General features: G+C 40.5%; 1 protein-coding gene across 3 annotated transcripts in view; it reads right to left on the minus strand.

The window, feature by feature from the left end:
* The window catches only part of nbeaa (neurobeachin a), a 91,744-nt gene that overhangs the window by 19,814 nt on the left and 49,477 nt on the right, over nucleotides 1-22,453 (minus strand). For 2 of the 3 annotated variants that reach the window (XM_062432474.1, XM_062432473.1), the window contains exons 12-33: nucleotides 21,375-21,527; nucleotides 19,451-19,619; nucleotides 14,465-14,544; nucleotides 13,959-14,021; nucleotides 13,466-13,563; nucleotides 12,585-12,677; nucleotides 10,530-10,638; nucleotides 10,307-10,388; nucleotides 9,931-10,054; nucleotides 9,615-9,807; nucleotides 7,648-8,334; nucleotides 6,983-7,432; nucleotides 6,648-6,865; nucleotides 6,246-6,399; nucleotides 5,645-5,668; nucleotides 5,121-5,204; nucleotides 4,217-4,397; nucleotides 3,405-3,529; nucleotides 3,218-3,286; nucleotides 2,935-3,103; nucleotides 2,212-2,600; nucleotides 1,554-1,690 (exon numbers count right to left, since the gene is read on the minus strand). In XM_062432474.1, coding sequence (XP_062288458.1) covers nucleotides 1,554-1,690; nucleotides 2,212-2,600; nucleotides 2,935-3,103; nucleotides 3,218-3,286; nucleotides 3,405-3,529; nucleotides 4,217-4,397; nucleotides 5,121-5,204; nucleotides 5,645-5,668; nucleotides 6,246-6,399; nucleotides 6,648-6,865; nucleotides 6,983-7,432; nucleotides 7,648-8,334; nucleotides 9,615-9,807; nucleotides 9,931-10,054; nucleotides 10,307-10,388; nucleotides 10,530-10,638; nucleotides 12,585-12,677; nucleotides 13,466-13,563; nucleotides 13,959-14,021; nucleotides 14,465-14,544; nucleotides 19,451-19,619; nucleotides 21,375-21,527 — 3,851 coding nt within the window. The remainder of the gene's footprint in view (nucleotides 1-1,553; nucleotides 1,691-2,211; nucleotides 2,601-2,934; nucleotides 3,104-3,217; nucleotides 3,287-3,404; nucleotides 3,530-4,216; nucleotides 4,398-5,120; nucleotides 5,205-5,644; nucleotides 5,669-6,245; nucleotides 6,400-6,647; nucleotides 6,866-6,982; nucleotides 7,433-7,647; nucleotides 8,335-9,614; nucleotides 9,808-9,930; nucleotides 10,055-10,306; nucleotides 10,389-10,529; nucleotides 10,639-12,584; nucleotides 12,678-13,465; nucleotides 13,564-13,958; nucleotides 14,022-14,464; nucleotides 14,545-19,450; nucleotides 19,620-21,374; nucleotides 21,528-22,453) is intronic. The other variant, XM_062432475.1, reaches the window with a different exon arrangement.

The following is a 22,453-nucleotide window of genomic DNA, read 5'->3' on the forward strand; positions in this document are numbered from 1 at the left end:
TCAGTGATATTTTGGCTCTGTGTTGTTGCTGGGTCAGTGTGCAGTGTGTGAGAACATCTGTAATCACTAGTGACAATGCCGAGAGCATCTAAAAGTGTGACATGATAGTTAATGATTCTGCAGTCAGTTTTGGGATTTCAAACTATTATCCCCTAACCATGTCATCACTCTCAACAGCTTTTTCATAAACCTACTAAAAATACATTGCTCATTCCTCATTTTGTTATATTGTCCAATAGTATCCACAAGTCACCTTTAATGTTTTGAAACTGAACACAAATCAAAACTCCAGCTAGAAAGATATTTTTAGCTTCAGCCTAAAAAATACACAATGAATGTTTCAGATGAAAGAGTTGTTTCTACTTAGTGTAAAGGATTCAATAGGGTATCAGCCCCTCAAGTTTAAAATTATTCTCAAACATATGTCTACAAGGTGCTTGCTAATGTAATACAGATATGCATTAACTGATATAAAGCCCAATAAATTAAGATTCATTTCTAAAATTTTCAACATTAGAAGCTTGCAGCTAAAAGCTAAGAAACAAATATGGTGATCATGTAAGTTTTAAATATGTTGTAAGTGTAATAAAGCCATGATTCCTTGTTTAAACACTATTAAAATACTGTTTCTTAGTAACTATACATTTTCCCCTAATTTGTATGGGCTAAAGATGTATCAAGGCTGTATGCATCGATCAGACAGGCTTGATTCATCGGAGTGGGCATTCCTGGAGATGGATATGGAGTCATCCATGATCTATTTTGCACTCTGTCTTCAATCAATAACTGAAGCTCTCAAGGACTGCCATAGAGCAGGTTCAAGGGGAATAAAAGCTGCACAGGAGATAAGCAGGTTATCACTCTTCGGAGAATCAACACGTTAACAGTTTGCACAGCTGAGAAAACCCTCTGTTCAGACTTTATGTCCTATTATATCCAATAACTTTAGTATTCAGCCACACCACAACTTAAACGACAATAACAACAACAATATATCTATCTAAGTCTGATAGAGACCAAAATGGAAGGACAATTACAGCAACTCTGTCTCAGCCATGTTTTCTTATGTAGGTATCACTGCTCCTAAAAAGAAGTCGTTATTATTCTGTTTTTTTTGTTAAATTCTTAAATTGAATGTGTTTGTTCTTCTCAAATATGTAGTGCATAGTGACTATAGGAATCTAACAACAAGCCATTGTGCTGAATTGACTTTTTTATGCTTCTCTTATCTGTGCATTGTTGGTGGAAAACAAGATGAAAGCGGGAAGTGGGAAAAATCAATGTGGCTGCTGGCAAGAAAAGACCATTATGTATGCTTGTAAATCCTACCACCCAAAGAGCTTTGTTCAAAGGGTTTCTAATACTCATCACTTTTCAGACTATTGTTTTTTCGTAACTGATGTACAAACAGCAGTATACTAATACGCATCACTAAACGATAGTATTGGCTGGAAAAATCAGTACATTGATGGATGTGTCAGGCTAACTGACTTTGACATCTCATCCCATCATCTCACCCTCCCCTCCCCAGTGTAGGTCAAACTGTATCTGACCTGTCGAAGGAGTGGAACTGCATAGGCAGCATGGGGTGTGTCTTCAGGGCAGGATCTGGGTGATAGGGTGTCGGTCCAGACTCCTGTCCCAGGTCCCCACCATCAACCGGCGCCGCCACCAAGCTCTTCAGGATCTCCTGCATTTCAGAAAGGAAAATCCATCTGGTGACTACAGGGTGCTGATGTTTAATGGCTCAACTAATTCTTGACTCTTTTTCTGCTTCTTAAAAAGAAGTTTATTTGGAAGGTAGATTTCAATATTTCTTATGTTGCAAAATATAACTGCTACTGAAGAAATCCAAAATTAGAAACTAAACTAAAATTGTTTTGAACCGTAAATAACCACTGTATGTGATATTTTGCTGCTACATAACCCATTACATCCTCAATTAAATGCATACTGAAGGATACCATGACTATTCAGACTTCAATCACAACCAAGTAGCTAAATATACAGATGTTGCTTGATCATCCAAACCATATTTGAAGGTACTTCATCTATTGCATATGTATGCATTTAAATGTAAAATCATACTACATATTGGATGCAGAAACTAAATCCTAAAGAGGGGATTCTGAGATGCATGCTGATGAAAAGTTTATCTGGATGTATCTGTTCATCAGCAGCCAGGTATAAGTGGGGACCATACAGACCCACCTTCACATTAATGCCTTTGTTTGTTTGGCTGATACTGGAGATGGATGAAGGCGGGGCTTGGCTGGAGGGGGTTGAGCCAGGGTTGTGGGGAGAATCCAGAAGGCTCTCCTGTGACCTCCTGACGTCAGATGACAGACTGCACAAGAGATCTGTCCCACCTCCCCCACCTACTACATCTCTGTCTCTGTCTCTGTCTCTGTCTCTGTCTGTCTCTCTTCCCACCAGGCCAAGACCGAGCCCCAGACCCATTTCCGAGCCGTTCAGGGATCCGGCCACGTGGCCCTCCTCTCCAATGCCTGAGTCTGTGTGGGGGAGGCCTGCCCGGGGAGAGTCATCCACAGGGGTGGGGGTCTGTTTGTCACGGTCTGAGAAGGTTGTAGATGGGTGCTCTGGGGAATTGAATAAGAAATAAAAGACAAAATGTGATCTTATGTTGGTAACAGTGATATAACAGCACAGAAATAGAATTTTTTTCTGTACAATGCAAGATATTACATAACATATTGTCTATTTTTAGCATACTCAGCTATTTGTCCTTGTTGATAAGCTTTCATCTCTCTGCCAAGTAACTCTCTTCTTTCCTCTAATTGTCTCATATTTTTGACAAAGGTTTTGTTGTTTGCCTGAAGCCTATATTCATTACAACACTGAGTCACGGTCGCCTCATCCAATATTACCCGCTACTGTTGAATATATTGCCACAAAAGGAAAAAGAAGAATCACCTGTACTGGTTGGGGAGTTGATCTCGTGACGAATGCTTCTCCCTGATAGGCTGGTGGACCTGCCAATCTCTCGCTGGGGTTCAAGAATGTCCCGGTACTTAGATACCATGAGAACGGAGATAAAGTAGACAACTGCCAGTGCCAGGAACTGAGCCTGCTTACTGTCATCCTGCATCAAAACAACACACATTTTATTGATCAAAAACAACACTAAAACAGCTATACAGCCTTTTTTTTCTTTACAGTTGTTCACTCACACTCACACTCACATATACACGCTTACCACATCTCTAAAAACCACAGCTCGAAGCCGATTGATGTCTACATCCTGCAGGAGTCTGTCTGGATCCTGCTAAAAATGGAAGGCAGAAAGTCAAATGTGGTGTGTCATACATATATGAATGTGCGTCAGATCTTAGGTGGTGTATGCACTGTTGTGCATGTGATTAATGTGTGTGTGTGTGTAGTACCTTGCTGGTGGTGGAGGCACTGTGGAGGCTGTCCTGTGACTTGCTGCTGGTTAAAGAGGACTTGCAGCTCCGATCTCTCTGTCTCTGCCTGCACTCCAAACAGTTCCTCACTGCCACGCAGCAGACTGGTGGACAAAGAGAGGTAGAAAGGAAACCTGTAAGTATCACATACTGGAGAGGACATTTTTTGAAAAAAACAACAACAAACTGAAGTAGGGATGAATCCTACAGTTTCTTATAATTGTTTGTTTGATTCTACAGATTCACAGTAAATGTAATCAATGACATCAAACCCCTGTTATAGACTGGCAGCTAGGACAGTCTTCTACTGCTGCTCACTTCCCCAAAACATTTAACAGAATAAGCAGGTACCCCGACTATTCCAAGTTCGCCTCAAGGACAGAAAGTAAATAAGGAAAATACTGAGTGTGCATCCACAATGCACACTCATTTTGGGTATATACTGTCAATAGTAATTGCATGAATTGATTATTCAATTGAAAGCAAATGAATCTACAACTATTTTCAAAGTTATCTATTAAGCAAGAGCTATTTCCAGCTTGTAAATACAATGATCTGCTGCTTCTCTCAATTCAATATCTTTGGGTTTTGAACTGTTTGACAAAAGGGCACTTTGAAGAGACTCTGGGAATTTTGATTGCTTGCTATTTTCTTACATTGTATAATACTAACAGATGAATGAAAACAACAATCAATAGATTAATCAGTAATGCAAATTACTGTTAGTTGCAGGCTACTGTATGTGAGTCTCATCCCAGTGTCAAAATAGTTTTGGTCAAACTAGCACACACCCAGTCGCAGACATTGCCTCATCAGCCCTCCTGACGACATGTTCTTCTCAGCTTCAATCTCGCTGAAGTTAAGGGAGCTGGCAAACACCAGCACATCAACCATGGCCATGAGACGAGACAGGAAGGTGACCGCTGTCTCGGAAGACATGCCCTGTGTCGCCTCGATGTTCTCCAGCTCCGTCTGAAGGAAAGGAAGAAGAAAAAAACACAAGCTTGACAGTTATTCAGTAAAACTAGCATGTAAACAGAGTGAACTGGATGCTCTCTTACTGGTTTTAGGAAGATGTTGAAATGGTATCATCCCCCCCCCCCCCCCCCAAACAATAGCAGCAACTTTTAGCAGACTGATGCAGCTAGGTCTTACTCGAGCATGACCACAACCTTTAGTATCATGCTGAAGTAAAAAACATAATTGTATGATGAAGTCTGGCAACATGAAGTGTTCTACACAACAAACAGGAAGTACAGCCTGATGACACACAGTTAATGGTAATAGTGGGATAGTGACAGTAGCAGTGTGGCCTATTAGCGGTAAGAGTGCCAGTGTAGAGACAGGCAGTTAGCCTAGAGTATATTTCAAAGTAAATTAAAAGTCCCCTGATGTTCACATCAACATTAGTAGTTGACTACCAAATTTTCAGCATATCTACATTGAAAATCAATCTGAAGGCAGCATGGCAGGGGTCAAAACAAACCAAGTGTTTAGTTTGCTGTGTCTCTGCTTCAGTAAGCAGCATGTGCAGGGCTGTGGAGAGTCGACAAAGTGCAAACATCTAGAGGCTCATCAGAGCAAGTGTGCACAGACATTTGGGGAATAACAGACACACAAGGTGAGGACGAAAAGGCTTGGGTTGGTGCTCTTAGCTCTTCTGGTGATGGTGGGAGACTCAGGCTCTTTACGCACCTCTCCCCCTGCGCCTCCTCCCCCAGGAACAGGGGTCACCTCCTCTCCCTTTGACCCCCTCTGGGGTCCGGCTCCTCCTGCCTTCTTTAGTGTTGATACAAATGGGACAGGCTTAGCAGATGCAACCCCCAAGGAAGTTTTGAAAACTCTCATGCTTTCTCTCTTATACTCTTATACTAATTTTCCCCTCAGAATACACATTATCTTCTCTCTCTAAATGTTACCCCTATTATAGGATCACCTCCTCACCTTTTAGTCTATTCTATCCCCCTTATTTGTATAATATTCTAACAGTGTTAGTATATTACAGTATATCTTTAAGAAATACACTGAGGCAGAGATATTAATGCACACTGACAATAGATAAAAACAATTTAAGGGAGAGTATTGATTAGCAGCAGAGGAGCACAACAAATAGAAACACTATGGATGTCAGACAGGCAAGGGTTAGTGTCAGTCACAATGGTAAATAAACCAGAGCAACGTATTAGTAGAATAGAAAGAGAGGAAGAAACTGAACTTACAGTGTTGGCACTACTCTTAGAACTCTGCACATGCAAAAAACAGACAAAAACAGAGACAAAAAAGACAAGAAAATACACAGAATACATAAAACACAGAGAAGAAAAGGAAAAAAAAGAAAGATAATTAAAATAAATAGTTTAGCAAACAATTAAATGGATTGTTAATTAAAAGGATTAGAATAAAGATTAAATGAAGATTCAAATGCTATTTAAGATGTGTTAGATTGTTAGAAAGTTAAATATATGGAGATACAAATAAAAGGAATCCAGGAAATGTTTTTGAAAGTTTAATTAGTTTACCCATTTCTTAATTCATGGCCAAACTCAACAGAACATGTATAAAATTCAACCTTTAATCCTCTTCAAGTTATTTTTGATCTATCAAGATTTTATAGATTAAAAATACAAAATGTATTAGGTGCAGCAAAGTCTTTAACCTATTCAATCATGCAAGATCAGCTGCACAGAGCATGGGTTTCATCAGGTTTATTATGTTCTTCTACTCTCCCATTTGGCCTTAAAAACTGCATTTGGCCTTTGAAGAAGCTGTTGATCTGCAGTTTTCCCTCCTACCACAGAGGGGCAAAATAGAACCACTTACAGAAGGGGAGGTGGCAGCAGACAGGAGAGGCAGGATGCCTCCACAGGCGATGATGATGTTGTCCACCATCTGAGAAATGAGGTGAATGGTATTGTGCACGAAGATGATGTTTTCATTGCTGTTCACAAAATCCATCACCGACTTGGTGGAGTGGCTGAAAGGAAGATAACTCATTCAGAGGTGGACTGATGTTGCAAACATTCAGTTTGAAAAGTGAGACATCAAAGGTTTCACTTTACTTTTTGAAAAACACGACTTTGATGGCTCACTTATGTATGTGATCATTATGCACTGAAAAAAAGACATAAGTGCTTGTAGCTTTAGCTTATGACTTATAGATCTCATCAACCTCATTAGATGCCTTATTTGTGTGACAGAAACAACTAGAACCCTGTTACTCACCTCCTCCACACATGCACATCTGTCTCAAGGGCGAACAGCAGGTCAGTGAGCAACCTCTGGTGCATGGGAGACCACTTGAATTCTGGGATGCGGAACATAGTGGTGCGTGGGCCAGGACTGAACTGCCTGCGCTGCTCCTCCGTCATGGGCATGCCTCTAAAACCCAGATCAACACGCAGATCCCGCTCCAACTGGGCTGCACTGCGACCATGAAGGGCCTGAAACAAAGGGGCGAAGAGCCGGTGAGCCAGCAGATGGCTTTCAGTACAACATTTACTATAATATAAAACTCAAACAACAAGATCAAACTCATTTACACACTCGCATAAACACACCTGAGTAGTAGCAGTGGTTTGGATCTTCTTAGTGTCCTTTTCCTTGCCATCATCTGACCTCTCTGTATCAGAGGTTGTGCTGGCTGTGTCTCCCCCGGTCTTAAGCCCCGCAGCCTCTCCCTCTCCTCCGGTTGTGCCTTCTCCCTCTGGAAAATCCGGTCTAGAGGCTCCCTGGATGTGGGTTTGGCTCTCAGCCTCAGCAATTGAGCTAATGTCAGCCAGGGGGCTCTGGATCTTGAAGGGCCCATCCTCTGGAAGTTCCCCAGAAGTGTGGCTCTGTGTATGTGTTAAATCAGAGCTGCAGCTCGTCATGTGGGCCAGCAGGCTGAGGTCATCACTGGCACTGGTGGTGGAGTGAGCAGGGACCGGGCCGGATTGAGTAGGCTGGTCTGGACTCGGCAGTACAAGGGGGTCTGTGGCTGCCAGAGCTGGAAGCAGCTTCTCATCAACCTGGAAGAGATAGAAGACGATTAAGACATTAGGACAAGTCTGTAGTAACAACTTTTTTTTCTTTATGAATGTAGAATGACGAAGAAGGACATAATGTATTAGAGATAAAACAGTGATTGATTAGTGGGATATTTTCAAGGTCAGCAGGGGCATATATGGCTCCACAGATAAGATTTTAATTAATCTGTGACAATAATTTTCATATGACATCCTACCTTGCTGAAGAGAAATCCATTGTTGCTCGGGACACTGTCTTTCTCATCAGCCAATGTGATGAGTGGCCCCATGTTCCCATCATCCTCCAGGCTGACTCCTGAAAGCCCCAGGCTGGACCCCATCCCAACCCCTGACCCCGATGTGTCATCTTTAGGTGCCAGATTCCCATTTAGGTTCTGAACTACAGCGCAGTAAGCGCTATCAAGGAGAGAATCCACCTCCACCAGAGGTCCATTCTCTATTCCTCCCACGCCTCCTCCACCTACACTTCCACCAAGACCTTCTGGAGATAAGTCCAGGTCATCCAGCTTCACTTCTGTGGCCTCTACCTTCTCTGCTTTAATGTCCACCAGAAGGTCGTGGACCTCCACCCTCACCCCTGGACCAGCAGTCTGCTCCCCTGGTGTCAGGGCTTCTCCATTGGGTCGTTTTACGGCACCTTCTGCAAGGAGGTTGCGTGAATCACTGCCAGCCCCCTCGCTGTACTCGGCCTCGCTCTCGGGTGTCTGTGTCTGGGAGTTGTCGTCAATCTCCAGGTTGCCGTTGACGACAGGGGCGGGTGTAGCGGAAAGGCCAGAGATGGTAGACACAGAACCTTTCTTGCCCTTCTTCATATTTTCCTCCTCCTGACGCTGGTACTCTTCATACATCTTAGCCAAGTACTCTTTGTGGGCTTCATAGGTCACCTGTGACAAATGTTAGGGATATAATTGGTTATGCGATCATAACATAAGCACTGACAATAGTAAAACTTCACATCAATAACTTCTCCACAGGGTACTCCTTATGGGGCTCATAGATCATCTGCGCCAAAGGCTGGACAGATAAAACTGGGACACCATCCTAACAGGCCTATTAGACCGTCATCAATAATGTTCCCTCGTTTTGGTACAACCATGATAAAATGTGGAGTTAAATATCCACCACTGAACAATGAACAGAGTGGTGATCAATTATTGATGTGTGATATTTTATGAATCATATGACCTTGCAGGTCTCTGAAATAAGCATTACGATTAACAATAGTCAATATGTACAAATCAATACTTTTTTTTCAGCCTTTAAAACAGCTTTAGTAAAAATGTCAGTTTTCCTACAGATCAATATCCTCAGTAATATGTGTTCAATTGTAGGTCAAAAGATTCTAAAATGAGGGATAAGGTATTATGGTTGTTAAAGAAAATATTGATATTTTCATACAAAGGAACATAATGACCTAAAGTGTGACTGCATGTACATGAAACAGAAATGTAAAAAAGGAAAAGGACATTATCCACCAAACTACACAAGCGTTCCCTACAATATATAATATATTCACTAATGTCTGATCATCAATCTAATTTACCTTGTTTTACTTCTACAAGATTTACAAATATCCCAAAGAGCTTTTTAACATCCTCCACAAACCTGGCTGTGATTTTGCATTAATCTTTGAGCTTTGCACAATTTACAGTGATAGTGACTGCAACAGTGTGACAATGTGGGTTTTTTCTGGATGAGAAAACATGTAGTCAGGTAACATCTTACACGGCTGCATGGTATTCTAGCCTAATGAGGCTCCTTTTGGTGGGGAAATTAATATTGGCGTCTCTTCATGAATATATTCTTTCATATGTGTTTTTTCAATATTAGAACCAAGTGGTGAGTCTAGAAAGATCACTACAGTCGTGTATATCAGGCTTTGAGCACTTCCAACATATGTGTGACCTATGCTCAACACTGTACATGAACATCCCCAGTGTAAACACACAGACGCTGCACTTGCTGCTGCCCAAGCTATTTTGCTATATATTAGTTTGTTGTCTAGACACAGGGTGAAACTAAAAGTGGATATTTACTGTGGATGAATTGAAATCTGAAAATGATTTTGACACACCCTCTGTCCTTTCATCCAGAGGAAGAAAAACAGCAATGCAAAGAGCTCTTTATTAACATTGTGATTAATAGAGTTTTGTTTAAAAGTCACCTTGGAGTGTGCAATGGACAGCGTGTCGACCCACACCCTCCAGCCTCCCCATTCGTATTTGATCGCATGGTAGAGCAGGATCCTAAAGATGTTGTAGACCATCTCAGTTATTTTCTGCTCCTCAGGGTTCTTGGGGTTGATGTATCCGAGGGAGAACATCCAGTCCTGCCACACAGAGCACTGCAGCAAGCAGCTGGTATACAACACAAACACCATGTGAATTGGGCTGTAGTGTGAGCACAATCTAACAACCCCTCTAAGAGGCAAATGACATGTTGTTGAATAAATGCAATATTTGTTATTTGTGTGCTCTTACCGTCGGTTTTCCCGGCTGTTACTAAAGAGTTTTATCATATCGGAAAGAAAGAGTCTCCTGACTTCCATCAGCTCAGCGCTGGGTGAGGAGTTCTTCAGCAGGGTGGCCACAACCTTTAGTATCACTGGGTGGGAGGTAAAAATCAGGTAATGGGTAGAGGAAGGGGGAGAGAGTAGGATAAGCAAATATATAGCAGAGTATTTCAAATGAGAAAGAAAAATGTGAGGGAGAGGAGAGTGTGAGAAAAAGTAAAAGATGGCAGCAGTGTAGCTTTTTGAATTCAAGCTTTGTTGTTTGTTTACTTGCATTAAAACAACTCTGAGTTATTGACAGACCAAAGAATACAGAGAGACAGGCTTCACTGTTCTGAACTTACTGGGATTCTGGATCTTGATGGTGGAGTCAGGCTCAGGGTGGGGTTTATGGACCACCTGAGTGCAGACCTGCTCTGTCAGAATCTGCACAGACAGGAGATTAATGGCAGTCAATTCAATGACAACATTCACTTGAATTAACTCAAAAGCGACTGAAAGGGCATTCCTTCATGTCATTGCTATAGTAACACAGCATGTGTCGACCACTGATAACCGATCACATACCTCGTATAGAGTGTTGTAGGTGGTGACAGAGACGGTGTTTGTGTGCATCATCAGTCTCTCCCCAAGCAGTGTGAACAGACTGTGCGTGTGCATGATCTCTACCTTCCTTCTGCAGGGAAACACACACACACACACACACACACACACACACACACACACACACACACACACACACACACACACACACACACACACACACACACACACACACACACACACACACACACACACACACACACACACACACACACACACACACACACACACACACACACACACACACACAGCTTGCCATTCATAACAGAACTAATGACAGTTGAAATTGACATTGATTGTCATTGGCCTGATGACATTCTGATATTGGCAGGTGGCACCACGTGGCCCTGTCAGTTATGATGGGACCAAAGAGGGCGAGAAATGAATACCAACAGGAGAAATTAACAAGAGACATTAACAGGATGGCAACACGACAGGAGTCATTGGGGCAATGTTCATATGGCTGCAAATTATCAACTTAAACTATTAACTTTCCCAGTGGGCACAGATCATGTCTCCAACAAGCTTTTAACTTGAGATGCTTAGAAGTCAGGGTTGACACTACCACAGACTCTGGCCTGTTTAATTAAATACTAACAGAGTATTTTTTAGACTGAATTAAAGGGATAATGGCCATAAGAAACAAAAAGCAAATTAAATTTAGCACAGTATTTACTCATATATAGTCTATCATTTAGCTCCCATTATGGTGTTTTAATTTAATTTAACTTCAATTGATATATTTTACATACAGTGCAGTAACTGCCTCCCTTGTCTGTCTGAACAAATTAAGTAAAAATCTAATCAAACAGAAAATCTATAACTAAGGACATAATAATATACTTTACATGGAAATAAATGCAATAAACCCACTAATCTTGAGACTGTCATAACAAGACAACACCATTATAAAAATCTTGCACATAGCGCAGAAGGCCTGCCAGGCCGCTGTAGAAGAAGCTGTTATGACAGAGAGTAAATCTAAACTTCTTATCGTGTGATTTAAATAAGTCATCCTCCACTCATGATTATCTGTAGTTTGACTTGTAGTTTTAGTTGTTATAAGCCACTGTCCCTGAGAAAGAGATCAGTAAAAGTGTGTTTTTATGAGACTGATTATGAGGCTCTCAGCCACAGCAGCTCACTTGTGGTCAAAGAGACTGATGAATCATTAATGCAGTTACACTCATTTCATTTCATATGAGAGGAGCTAAATGCACTCATGCATATAATGCACGTATATAAAGAAACATTCATATTAACAGCAACACTACACATTGACAAAGCACCCACTCTCATCTAAACTAGTTTTATTGTAATCTATGTGATCAATAATGCCACAAAATATTGTCAATCACCATCATAGCACCAAGTTAAAAGTACATGATGTGAAAACCAGTTGTGTTAAATAGATGCACATATCATTATGAAGTGTATTTCAATGTGTATGTAGCATAGTGTCCCCTTTCTGGAGTTTGTTTTATTCACTATTTAATTACCTGGATCAAAATCACATTTCCGTAAGTGTTAAGGTGATATGTAAACTGAAAAAGGAAGCCCTGCAGGATGTTTGGCTGGGGCAGATGCTAAGTAGGTGGGATACTAAAGGTGCAGGGCTCAGGTGCTGCACTGTAGCCTGCTCCCATGTCGTGCAGCGAGAGGCATGCAAGTCACATGGGATGAATAAATCCCCCAGCATTCACTGCTGCTCATCAAGGTTCCTCCTCCCTGCCAGTGCATGCTGTCAAAATGATTATTCCGCCTGGACATGATGATGAGAACATTACCTTCACGTAAACACAAACAGGCAGTCCCTCAAAGGCTTAGTAGACAGTACACTGCTGTAGATTTTCTGTTGTTTTCTCACTCACAAACCTAAATGTTGTGAGAAGAAAATATTTCCCCTTCTAGGGAAATTTGTAGCCTTCTCTTATTTCACTGAGTGACCATTTGCTGAGCACCTAACACCACTTAAAGGATTATACCAGAGAGAGAGGACAGAGACAAAGGGGTACTGACTTGTGACCCAGGTGCTTGAGGAAGTAGCCCAGGACTTTGAGGGCTTGGACCCGGATACTCTCGCTCTTAGAGGCCAGGAGCTTGCAGATCACCCTGTAAGACAAACCGATGACATGTCAGTGATGTAATACCTTAGATGTTGGCAAAATGTAAAAGAATAAGAAAAAAAAAGAAAGGTTTTCATCATAGCTAAAGTAAACATCCTCAAAGTTAAAGTAAGCAAGACGTGTGCTGACTGAAGCATTTTCTTCAAATGAGTGTACTCAGACATAGAAGACATAAAAGTGAAAAACTGAAGAAAACACTACGATTTGTTAACTAGCTCTCTGGCAACAAAAGTTACCATAGCAACCAAAAGGCAACCATGTGAAGTTGTGCTTTTTGGGAATCCCCCTTTGAAAAATCAGGCTGCCCTGTACGTACTATCAGTATTAAGTAAACACAACATTTTTTTGCTCATCAGACAAATCAAAAATGAAGACAGGAGCAAAGAAAGTTACCAGAAAATACATTGTATTTTATACATTTTAAATCCATAAGGCAAAATTTCCCAAAATTGTCTCTAAAAGGTATCAGTTTGGTGCTTTGTGAATTATTCAGTGTTAATTATGTCAGGTATGCTCTAATTTATTTATCAACTTATTTTGTCTATTACTACCAAATAATTAGTTTTTTTTTTTTTTTTAACATATTGTAATTAATATTGAATAGGAAGTGTGTTCAATCTGTTGTATGTGTATTGTTTACTTGTAATAGAAACAACAAAGGTCTGACAAAAAAGGTAAACAAAATGTTTTCAGATATTAGAATCAAATTTGTTCTGGTATTGCATCTTTATATGTGTATGTGTGTGTGTATGTGTATGTGTGGGCGGTATTCACCTTATTCCATTTCTCTGATCAAATGCAGGGATCATGGATGCCGGGTGTTCAGACATAAGAGCAACCAACAGCTGGAGCACATCGTGGATATTCTCATCCTGCAAAGAAAAGAAAGCATAGCTGAACAGGTGAACAAAGGAGCAAAAGGAAGTCCGGCGGTACAGGCGAACAGAGGGTTAAGAGGACAAAGAGAGAGTTGTAGGGGTGGACACGGGGGGAGACTGCGGAGGAGCAGGTGGTATTTCAGAGCAAGAATAGATATAATTGTTACAGAGGAGTACATTCTGTTCAGTCCATTGTTGCACCATTTTTTATGCTGTCAAGCGCCGAAGCTGACTCACACTCTTACTCGTTTAAGTGGACCGTAACTCCAGCCCACAAATTATAATGCACATTTTGCCACCAGCGCCACTCCACCACTCTCACTATCTCTCTGTCTCCCTCTTTTACCATCTCTCGCAGTGCCTGTTTCAACACTGAAATTAGCATTTACCTCATGCATGGTCAATAGGTAGTTGAGAATGCTCTGCAGCTCGTCCTCCTTCACGCCTCGGTCCTGTTAAAACCAGACAAGGCATCTTTCACCAAAACATCCATGATCCATCATAGAATTTACATGTTATTAACTTCAGATGATTCCTTAAATCATTAATTTTGTCCTTGGTTGATGCATTTTAACTTTCACATCTAAGTTACTGCAGGAGTATACACACACAAACACAAAAGCAACAGTGCTACATTCAGTCTGTTGATCTATAATGTGATTCTCCACACACACACGCACGCACACACACACACACACACACACACACACACACACACACACACACACACACACACACACACACACACACACACACACACACACACACACACACACACACACACACACACACTTTAGATTAAGTAGTAGTAAATAAATATAATAAGTGATTTCTATTGTCTATCCCTGGAACTAAAATGTGATGAAAAAATGGTTATCAGCGTCTACGACTGCACCTTTAGTATGAGTTGTTTGAGGAAGAGCAGCATGAAGGCTCTGAGCGAGATGATCTCCTTTTGGGATGGCCGCGGTCCATCTAAACAAACACACACAAACAAAAGAAAAAAATCCTGTTAAAAATCCATTTTTATACACGATAATGATCAGCCAAATAAATCTGTAGCTCAGTCTGATTGAGCCCTACTGTTTACTGATATTAGATTTTATTAGGCTTCCTGGGGAGCAGAGAAAAACATGTGAACACACACACACACACAAAGAGTATGATAGCACTGTAAACTTTTAATCATGTCATTAACTCTCAATCTGGATCCTTTATCTGGATACTTTAAAGTTGCACTAATCAGACTGATTATACCAACAACAAAAAAAGGCAATTTACTGAAAAATGATTGATGGTTCAAGTGATCCAAACCAAACAACCCATGTAATCCACTGTTTCTACTCCAAAGCTCTGGCACTTGATCGGTTGTTTGCTTTGGTGAGCTACGAAGACATAATCAAGTTAAAAACACAAAAGCATCTGACGCATAACACAAGCGATTTTGCATGTGGGTCTGATGTCATTGCTGCTTTCTAAAAGAGTGTGATTTCTTTTACCATTTTCGGGCATTTTTGCCATGATTTATGACTGCTACTGACTTTTATTACTTTGTCTTTTAAGAGCCACAAAGAGCCAGAGGTTCATAAAATGTTTTCCCCAATGTTGCATTTGTTCATTGTGACATTTGGCTGCATTTACCAGAGGCTTCAGAACTTTTTTGAGGAGAGAAATTACAACTCGGATGTTGGTATTGCATTTTTATTCGTGTAGTTGTATTTCATTCTTTTTTAAGGTGTTTAAAGTGTACGTCAGAAATGCTGGAAGCTTATGGCTCAGATGAATCGGCTCAAAGCGGCTGCCAAATAACTTACTAATGGAACATAGTGCCAAATCGTCTAAAAGATGCATCGATTTAGATCAAAGCAAGAATGATATAAGAGCAACCCTTTAAAAATGAGGATCCCAGTGGTGACTTCAGCCAACCAAGGCTGATCTTCCCCTTCACTGCCTTCACAGTCATCTTCCATTTTCCCCAAATACTCTTCTGCAGACGTCATTAACAAACAAACACTCAAGACACAATAAAACTCACCAGCTATCTGATCTCATCTCATTTTTACATTCCCAACAAGGTTTGTTGAGTTTACAAGGCACGCTTCGCTGTGTCAGGATGTTTGGAATTATTTTATGTGAGCCACAAAAAGGAGAATACTGCAAGTGCAAACAGTATTTATTGTAAACTGAATAAAATGCAACTAATCCACTCTGAACATTTAAACTGATATCTGACCCATGGCTGCTTAGCCAGCTGAAGTAAGGTAAGGTAAACATAAAAGACTGCAGCTGTGTAAGGGAAGAAGATATGAAGCTTTTCCCTCCAATTTTTTGTCACGCTCTGCTGGCCTTGGATCATACGAGTGCATGTGTGCCTCAGTCTGTTCATCTGCTCTTGACAAAGCCAAAACATGACTCTGAAGCAATCCCTTGTGATCAATCATCCTTATCTGTCAAGCTGGTACATGTTGGTGGAATGGTGACATTCGCCATCCATCACAATTGCGCATCAGCACCGTGTCAAACGAGTGCATGGGTGCACCAGCCGGTGTGTGCAAAGGCAACCTCTGTTTAAATTGTCTTTTGTTAACAGAGGATTTGAATAAAGCTTACATCCATCTGAACCGCTTCTCATGGGCAGCTTTAATTATTGTCTTTTGCTCTATAAAATTAATTTTCTTCCCTTTTATCCTGATCTGACTCACCGGTTTTATCCTGTCGTTTTGAAAAACAAATGAGTGGCTCTGTTCTGCTAGATAGCAACAACCTGCGAGGAGTCAAAGAGTTTTGTTTTGTAATGAGCCTGTGCACAAATCATTTCTTCATGTTAGAATACATTATAGAATATAACATGAAGAACTAAAAATACATACAGAATCCCTGATGTTCTATTCAATTAAAAAATATGATAAAACTCAAGCACATACACATTTTGTCTGAACTTTTATGTCATTCTTCATTTCTTTTAGCGACAATCTTGTTTCACTCAGCCTTTCTATCATTGTTCCCATTGTATTATAATGTAGTAGCAGAGTTCAAAAGCAATGCATCTGACTAGAAAAGACCTGAGGTGTTTTTATCCGGTGCAGAAGCTCTCTCTTTTTGTGATCCTAAAAGCTATTTTCCAGCAGCGCAAACCAACAAGAAGAACCAACATCAAATGCAGTTATTTGTGAAATAAATTGTAGATGAAATATGCATTTCTCACCAGTTTCAAAGCAGGTGCACAGTAAAAAATACACTAATACAAAAAATATATCTAGACTTGGATTCAGCCATATTACGTCAGACTGGAGCACAATTGAATAAATTTCTACCCGCAAAGCTCATTGCGTGTGTTTGAAATATCAGTCCATTACTATGCAAATTAATTCCATCAATGCATATCACACTCTTACAGTACAGTCAAGTACACGCACACACACACACACACACACACACACACACTTACAAACCACAACTAGCACATCCTTTAGCTTTGACAGACCATTAAGTACGTGTCTGAGGCTAATTGCTATCGTTATCAGCAGTTCTTTATGGGGCTAAATCCCAACAGTCAGACAGCAATATCGCCAAACTGAAAGGAAACCGGGCAGCCACTTGATTGGAATTTCCAAAAGCTCCCTTGGATATGCCAATCAAATCTGTCTGTTGCTATGGCAACATGAGATGCATACTCGTAGTCAGTGGAGGGTCCAGGGCGAAAGAAGAGGTTGATTAAAGTGAAAGGCCTGTGCCGACATTTCTGTAACCCAGCGGCAACAGTGGCTGCACTGACACTGATCTCTGCTCAATTACAAAGGCAGTGAAAACATATAATCTGATTTAGTACCTTGTTATACAATAAGGACTGTTTTATAATATGGACAAATCTTTTATGACCGTACACTGAATTCACAGGGAGCACAAAAGGATTTGCACATATTTAGCTACACAACATGTTTTTTCTTCTCAAGCAACGATTTCCAAACGACTTGTTTACAGAAAAAATAAATATGTGTTCCCTTGCAATGACCTTACCCAATCTCAAATACACAAACGCATTTGCTGCAAGGAGCTGCCCATCCCTGCTCAAGAGCACCTACACAGATTGATCACCTCACACCCACTAAATACATGCATGTATGCATGTTTATGTGTGTGTGTGTGTAGTAGAAATTCAAATTTTTGTCCTGTCATCATCTCTGTGCTGAGAAGAAGATCAAATGCTTGCATCTGTATTTCATGCAATTTAATGAAGCTGTAATCATTTGACATGAGATGTTTTTGCACATTTCCATACCCATTCCAAAGTCATTAAACATTCATTTAACTACTCATTACTACAGTTATTGACTTTAGGTCTTCATGGGTTTTCTTCAGCCGTAAGCTAAAATAAACCAACAGAACTTGATCTGACAGTTTTTAAACCCCAAAGTAGCTATGTTACAAGTGAAAGCTCATCTTCTCATGAAATAATCACTGTTCATAGAGAAACTGAATACAATCTAAATAAATTCTTATTGATGTAAGTGGGGGTAGAATTAAGGCAAAAATCACCCTCCTTTTGGCAAACACTATAAACACACATAGAATCATTTAACTATGAAATACAAAGTATTGGTTTACATTATCTATTACCCTGTAAAGAGCAGAGCATCATGTCATGTCATGTTTTGCCGCTTTAGTGGGTAATAGTGAATTTCATAGATTTCGAAAAATGGAAACTCTTTTGTCGAGCAGCAAGCAAGAAATTACCTACTCTACACTTTCATGACAGGGGTGAAATGTACTTGTTAGCTGACACAGCTTCACAGGAAAAAGGTCTATTTTAAAAGCAATTAAGGAAGGACAGAAATCTTCAGCAAGTGTGTAAAGGTGACAATAATAGTGTGGAGCCAGAAATAATGTACATTTAGTTTCAATGTATTACTGGTATTTGACTTGTGTAAAGTTGAGATCCACCTTAACACTGGAACATGGCATGACTGTGGCCAAGAAAATTAATATTTAAAGATGGAAAACTCACATGCTTTATATACTAATCAATGGAAACCTTTATCTAGTAATGTCTTTAGTTTTAAAAAGGTCTGTTGCATCTGTAAATTGCACTAATGGAGAGACACAAGCTACCATTAAGTGAGCTGCTGATTTAATGAAATCCTATATCAAGTTGAGTCAGCTCGAGTGTTTTTGTACTATCAGATATCACACATTCAATCTCAGTCTCAAAAGGCTTCATGTAGCCTATGTTCCACCAGTTCCCTTCCACCGCTCAAAGATATATACAGGTAAGCTGAATGTGTTTATATGTTATAGCCCTGAGATGGCACTTGTTCCGGGCCACCTGATAATCATAGAAGATGATAGATAGATGATATAAATACATATTCAATGTCTGCAACAGATTTACATTATCACGATGTTTGTGGATAGATGCCTTGTTAAAATACCTTTAAGCCTTGTGAAGTGGCCACTGGGGGGGTTTATAATGGTATGGGTGAGCAAAGAGGATAAGTAAGTGTATGCACTTATTGTTTTTATGATGTATATACATGTGTAAACACTGTAAATATACAGCATAGGTTGGTGCTGTTACAAAGAGTTCTTTAGTACATCTAAAACACTAAGACAGAGAAGGAAACAGGAAAGGATGTGCAGAAGAGGAGATGAGAGAAGGAAAAGAGACAGTATAAAACCCAATAAATGTACTGTATAAAATGGCTAAAGTGGTGTGCAGTTTATGTAATGTACAATAGATGAGAGGTCAGAAGTAGCGTCTTCAAATCTCTAGAGGTATTCATTAGAAATGTGTAGGGGACTCTCGTTGTTCCTTATTCTAGTTTTCCCTTCCTCTTACCTTTATGTGTGTTTGAGTGCAAATCGTGTGCATGTGTGAACATACCAAGACCTTTGGGGGTGATTCCACTGCACTCCAGCGGGTTGATGGCCCAGTAGTAATACTTAAGAGTGTGCATCAGCTGCAGAACAGTGCCTACACGGCGGATGGTGGTGTAGATGGTGGCGGTGCCGATGAACTCGGATGACAGGTAAGTGTAGAGGGAAAGCTGGACCTGTATACACACATATACAGTATATATAAGTTCATGTACACACACATAGATCAACGGACAAATGCATAACAATCAGATGCCTTTTGGGGAGGAATGAATAATCTGTGTGTGTTCATGATGTTGAACAAAAGGCAGTTTTTATTACAAGAAGGCAGCCACAGGGGGATGAGAGGAAACTTCACCCCAGCAAACACATCAATATTTTCAGCTTTGTGTTATTTTTGATGTTTCTGTGCCTGAAGCCATCATCTGAAGAGCTCCTTACAAAGCACTGACGGTTAAATAAAATGCTGATTGCTGATTGCTCATTTGCTCCTTCCCTCCTTCCATGCCTCCTTCTGTTCCCTTCTTCCCTCTCTTAACATTCCTTTAACCGATTCTCTCCATGATCCGAACAAAGATTCGACTCTGCAGCAAATCTCTGAGCTCATTACGGTGACTACAACACTAAGGAGCAGCCTTAACGAGGTAGAGGTTTAAGCGGATGAAATTAGCAGAGCGTCATGGCCTGACCATACCACATCATGGCTCGTCTAGAATGGAGAGCGCACTCAGCTGGCTTAAATGGCCTTCATTACACTGCATTTCACACGTTGAACTGATGTGTTTATCAGGTTTGCGTTCAGCTGCAGGAAAGCCAGAAAATTCCTTGACCATAGATGGCACAATAGTTTGTGTTGCACTGTTGCAACAGTAAGCTGTAACAAACATTCCTTTGTCTTTGGGAGGATTATGTTTACCAGAGGAGCCTGGTAAAGAAATCAGAGTCTTTATTTTCAGCGTGAGCAGGGGAAACGTTATGAGAGATAGGAGACTATGTTCAGATATGATTTGTTCAAGTGTTTCATTAAGTCCTGTTTATGACCAAGGCTATTCGTGCCAATAATGAAGGCAATGATAATACACTAAGAAGTGGAAAATAATAAAGCTCAATGGGAGGCTGAATGGTACAGGGGAAGTAAAGATTAAAGGATTAAAATATGTTTTTGTGTTGCTGCTCAGTACATTGACTATGCTTGCCTTGTTCTCATTATGAACCTTGTGAATTTTGGTTTACTGGTAATTCACTGACACGTTCTGTATTGGCACTCAAGTTAAGGTAAAATATATAAACAACCACAAAGTCGAGCCAGTTTAGACTGTTTCGTGGTGACGTGTCAACTGAGGTCGATTGTGTTTCTGCTTTGTTGGATTCTTTCTTTCACTTTCACACGTCTTAACTCCAGCACGCCCTGGAGACCAGCGCTGCTGCACCGAGGAGCCAATCGCATCTCAGGGTCAGAGGGGAGAAGACAGGGAGTCAGGAAGCTCTGAAAATAATGGAGGCAAGAGCTGACTGGCCCCGCGGGAACGCCAGGAACACTCACATCTAGTTCAGAGTGAGAAGGAAAAGAGGAACTGCACATCTATCTCTTGTCCCGGGGTCTTTTCAAATGTCACTTTTTCTCTTTGTTTCCTTTGCTTTGCTTGTCCTGCAACCTCCTTTGTTATATCTCAGTAAAGGACAATTGCCACAAAGATGTCATCCCTCCTTCTTTGTCGTTTTATGTCCTTTGCTTGTCTCAATTTTCTTTGCATTCAGACAAAACGTCCTTTAAACATGAAACCTATTTTCTCTCTTTTTCGGTCATGCCTGTTCTGAGTCTATTACCCCCTCATTCCCTTATTGCATCTATCACCGTCTCTTTTTTGCAGCAAGGTCATGAAAAAAAACCCACACACTCACATTCGGTAGATACACACAAACAAACAGACCTTGGCAGGGGTGTGTATCCAGATGGCAGCGTTGAAGAGGACATGGTCACAGAGTTGTTTGAGGAGTGGCGCTCCGTGAGGTAAACCATCCAGATACTTGGCGAAGGACAGGAACTGCTCCAGGACCGCCCTGGTGATGTGGACTCGTGATGACTGGACACAAGGTTGGAAATATCAGCAGGGATTTAAACAGACTGAATAATTATGTAAAATGACAAAGTTGTTTTCACTTTGAATTAAAACAGCGTCTTTATACTGTGTGTCTGAGCAAACATATTAGCAGGCTAAACTGAAAACGTTTTTTATCTTTCTCAGGTGTTTAAGAACTGGGCAGGAACTCTTCAAAAGAGCACCAATAAAGTTCACTCTAACGCTATAGTAGATACATAGTTGCTATGGTTGCTGACTGACATTTTAGTGCCCCCGAAGACACAAATTGAAAGAGCAGTGAGACTGGCAGAGAGCGCCATATAAAAGTGGAATGTGTTCTTTCTGCAGTCTACAATTTTTGCATATTTGAAGTAAATATATGTAGTAAGAAAGAAGTATTCTTTTCTTCACACAAACTCCAACACTTATCAGATTAACAAACTCCTACAAATAGCTTTATCTTAATTTAATAGGTTTTATTTAGGTTACTTTGTCAGGAGATGCTGTCAGCCTACAGCACAGCCAGTGTAAAACTGGTTGCCAAAGGTGTCAAGTCATTAATTTACACGAGCAGCCAGGCCTGTGATGCTAGACAATGTGTGATATTAAGTCATGTGATCTCTGTCTCTTCTTCTTTCTTCACATTTGTGGCAGAGTAGATGGATAAAGCGTACATTTTACACTGTAAACTAACAAATATGTTATTTAAGGTTATAATCTCAAAGATTTTCATTTGATTAAATGTATGTTAAGTCACTATTTATAGTGATAGACAGATGGTTCAACCAATCACCAGTCAGGTTTTTCTTTCCACGGACAACTTCTCACATGGTTCTGTGTAACAAACCATCTGTCACATCAGTTTAACTCTGCCATAATTCTACAACAAAAAATAAATATAACATGTATTGCAAACTGTTCAGTATGGA

This window comes from Scomber scombrus, chromosome 14 (assembly GCF_963691925.1).
Source record: "Scomber scombrus chromosome 14, fScoSco1.1, whole genome shotgun sequence".
In the NCBI taxonomy this organism is placed as follows: Eukaryota; Metazoa; Chordata; class Actinopteri; order Scombriformes; family Scombridae; genus Scomber; species Scomber scombrus.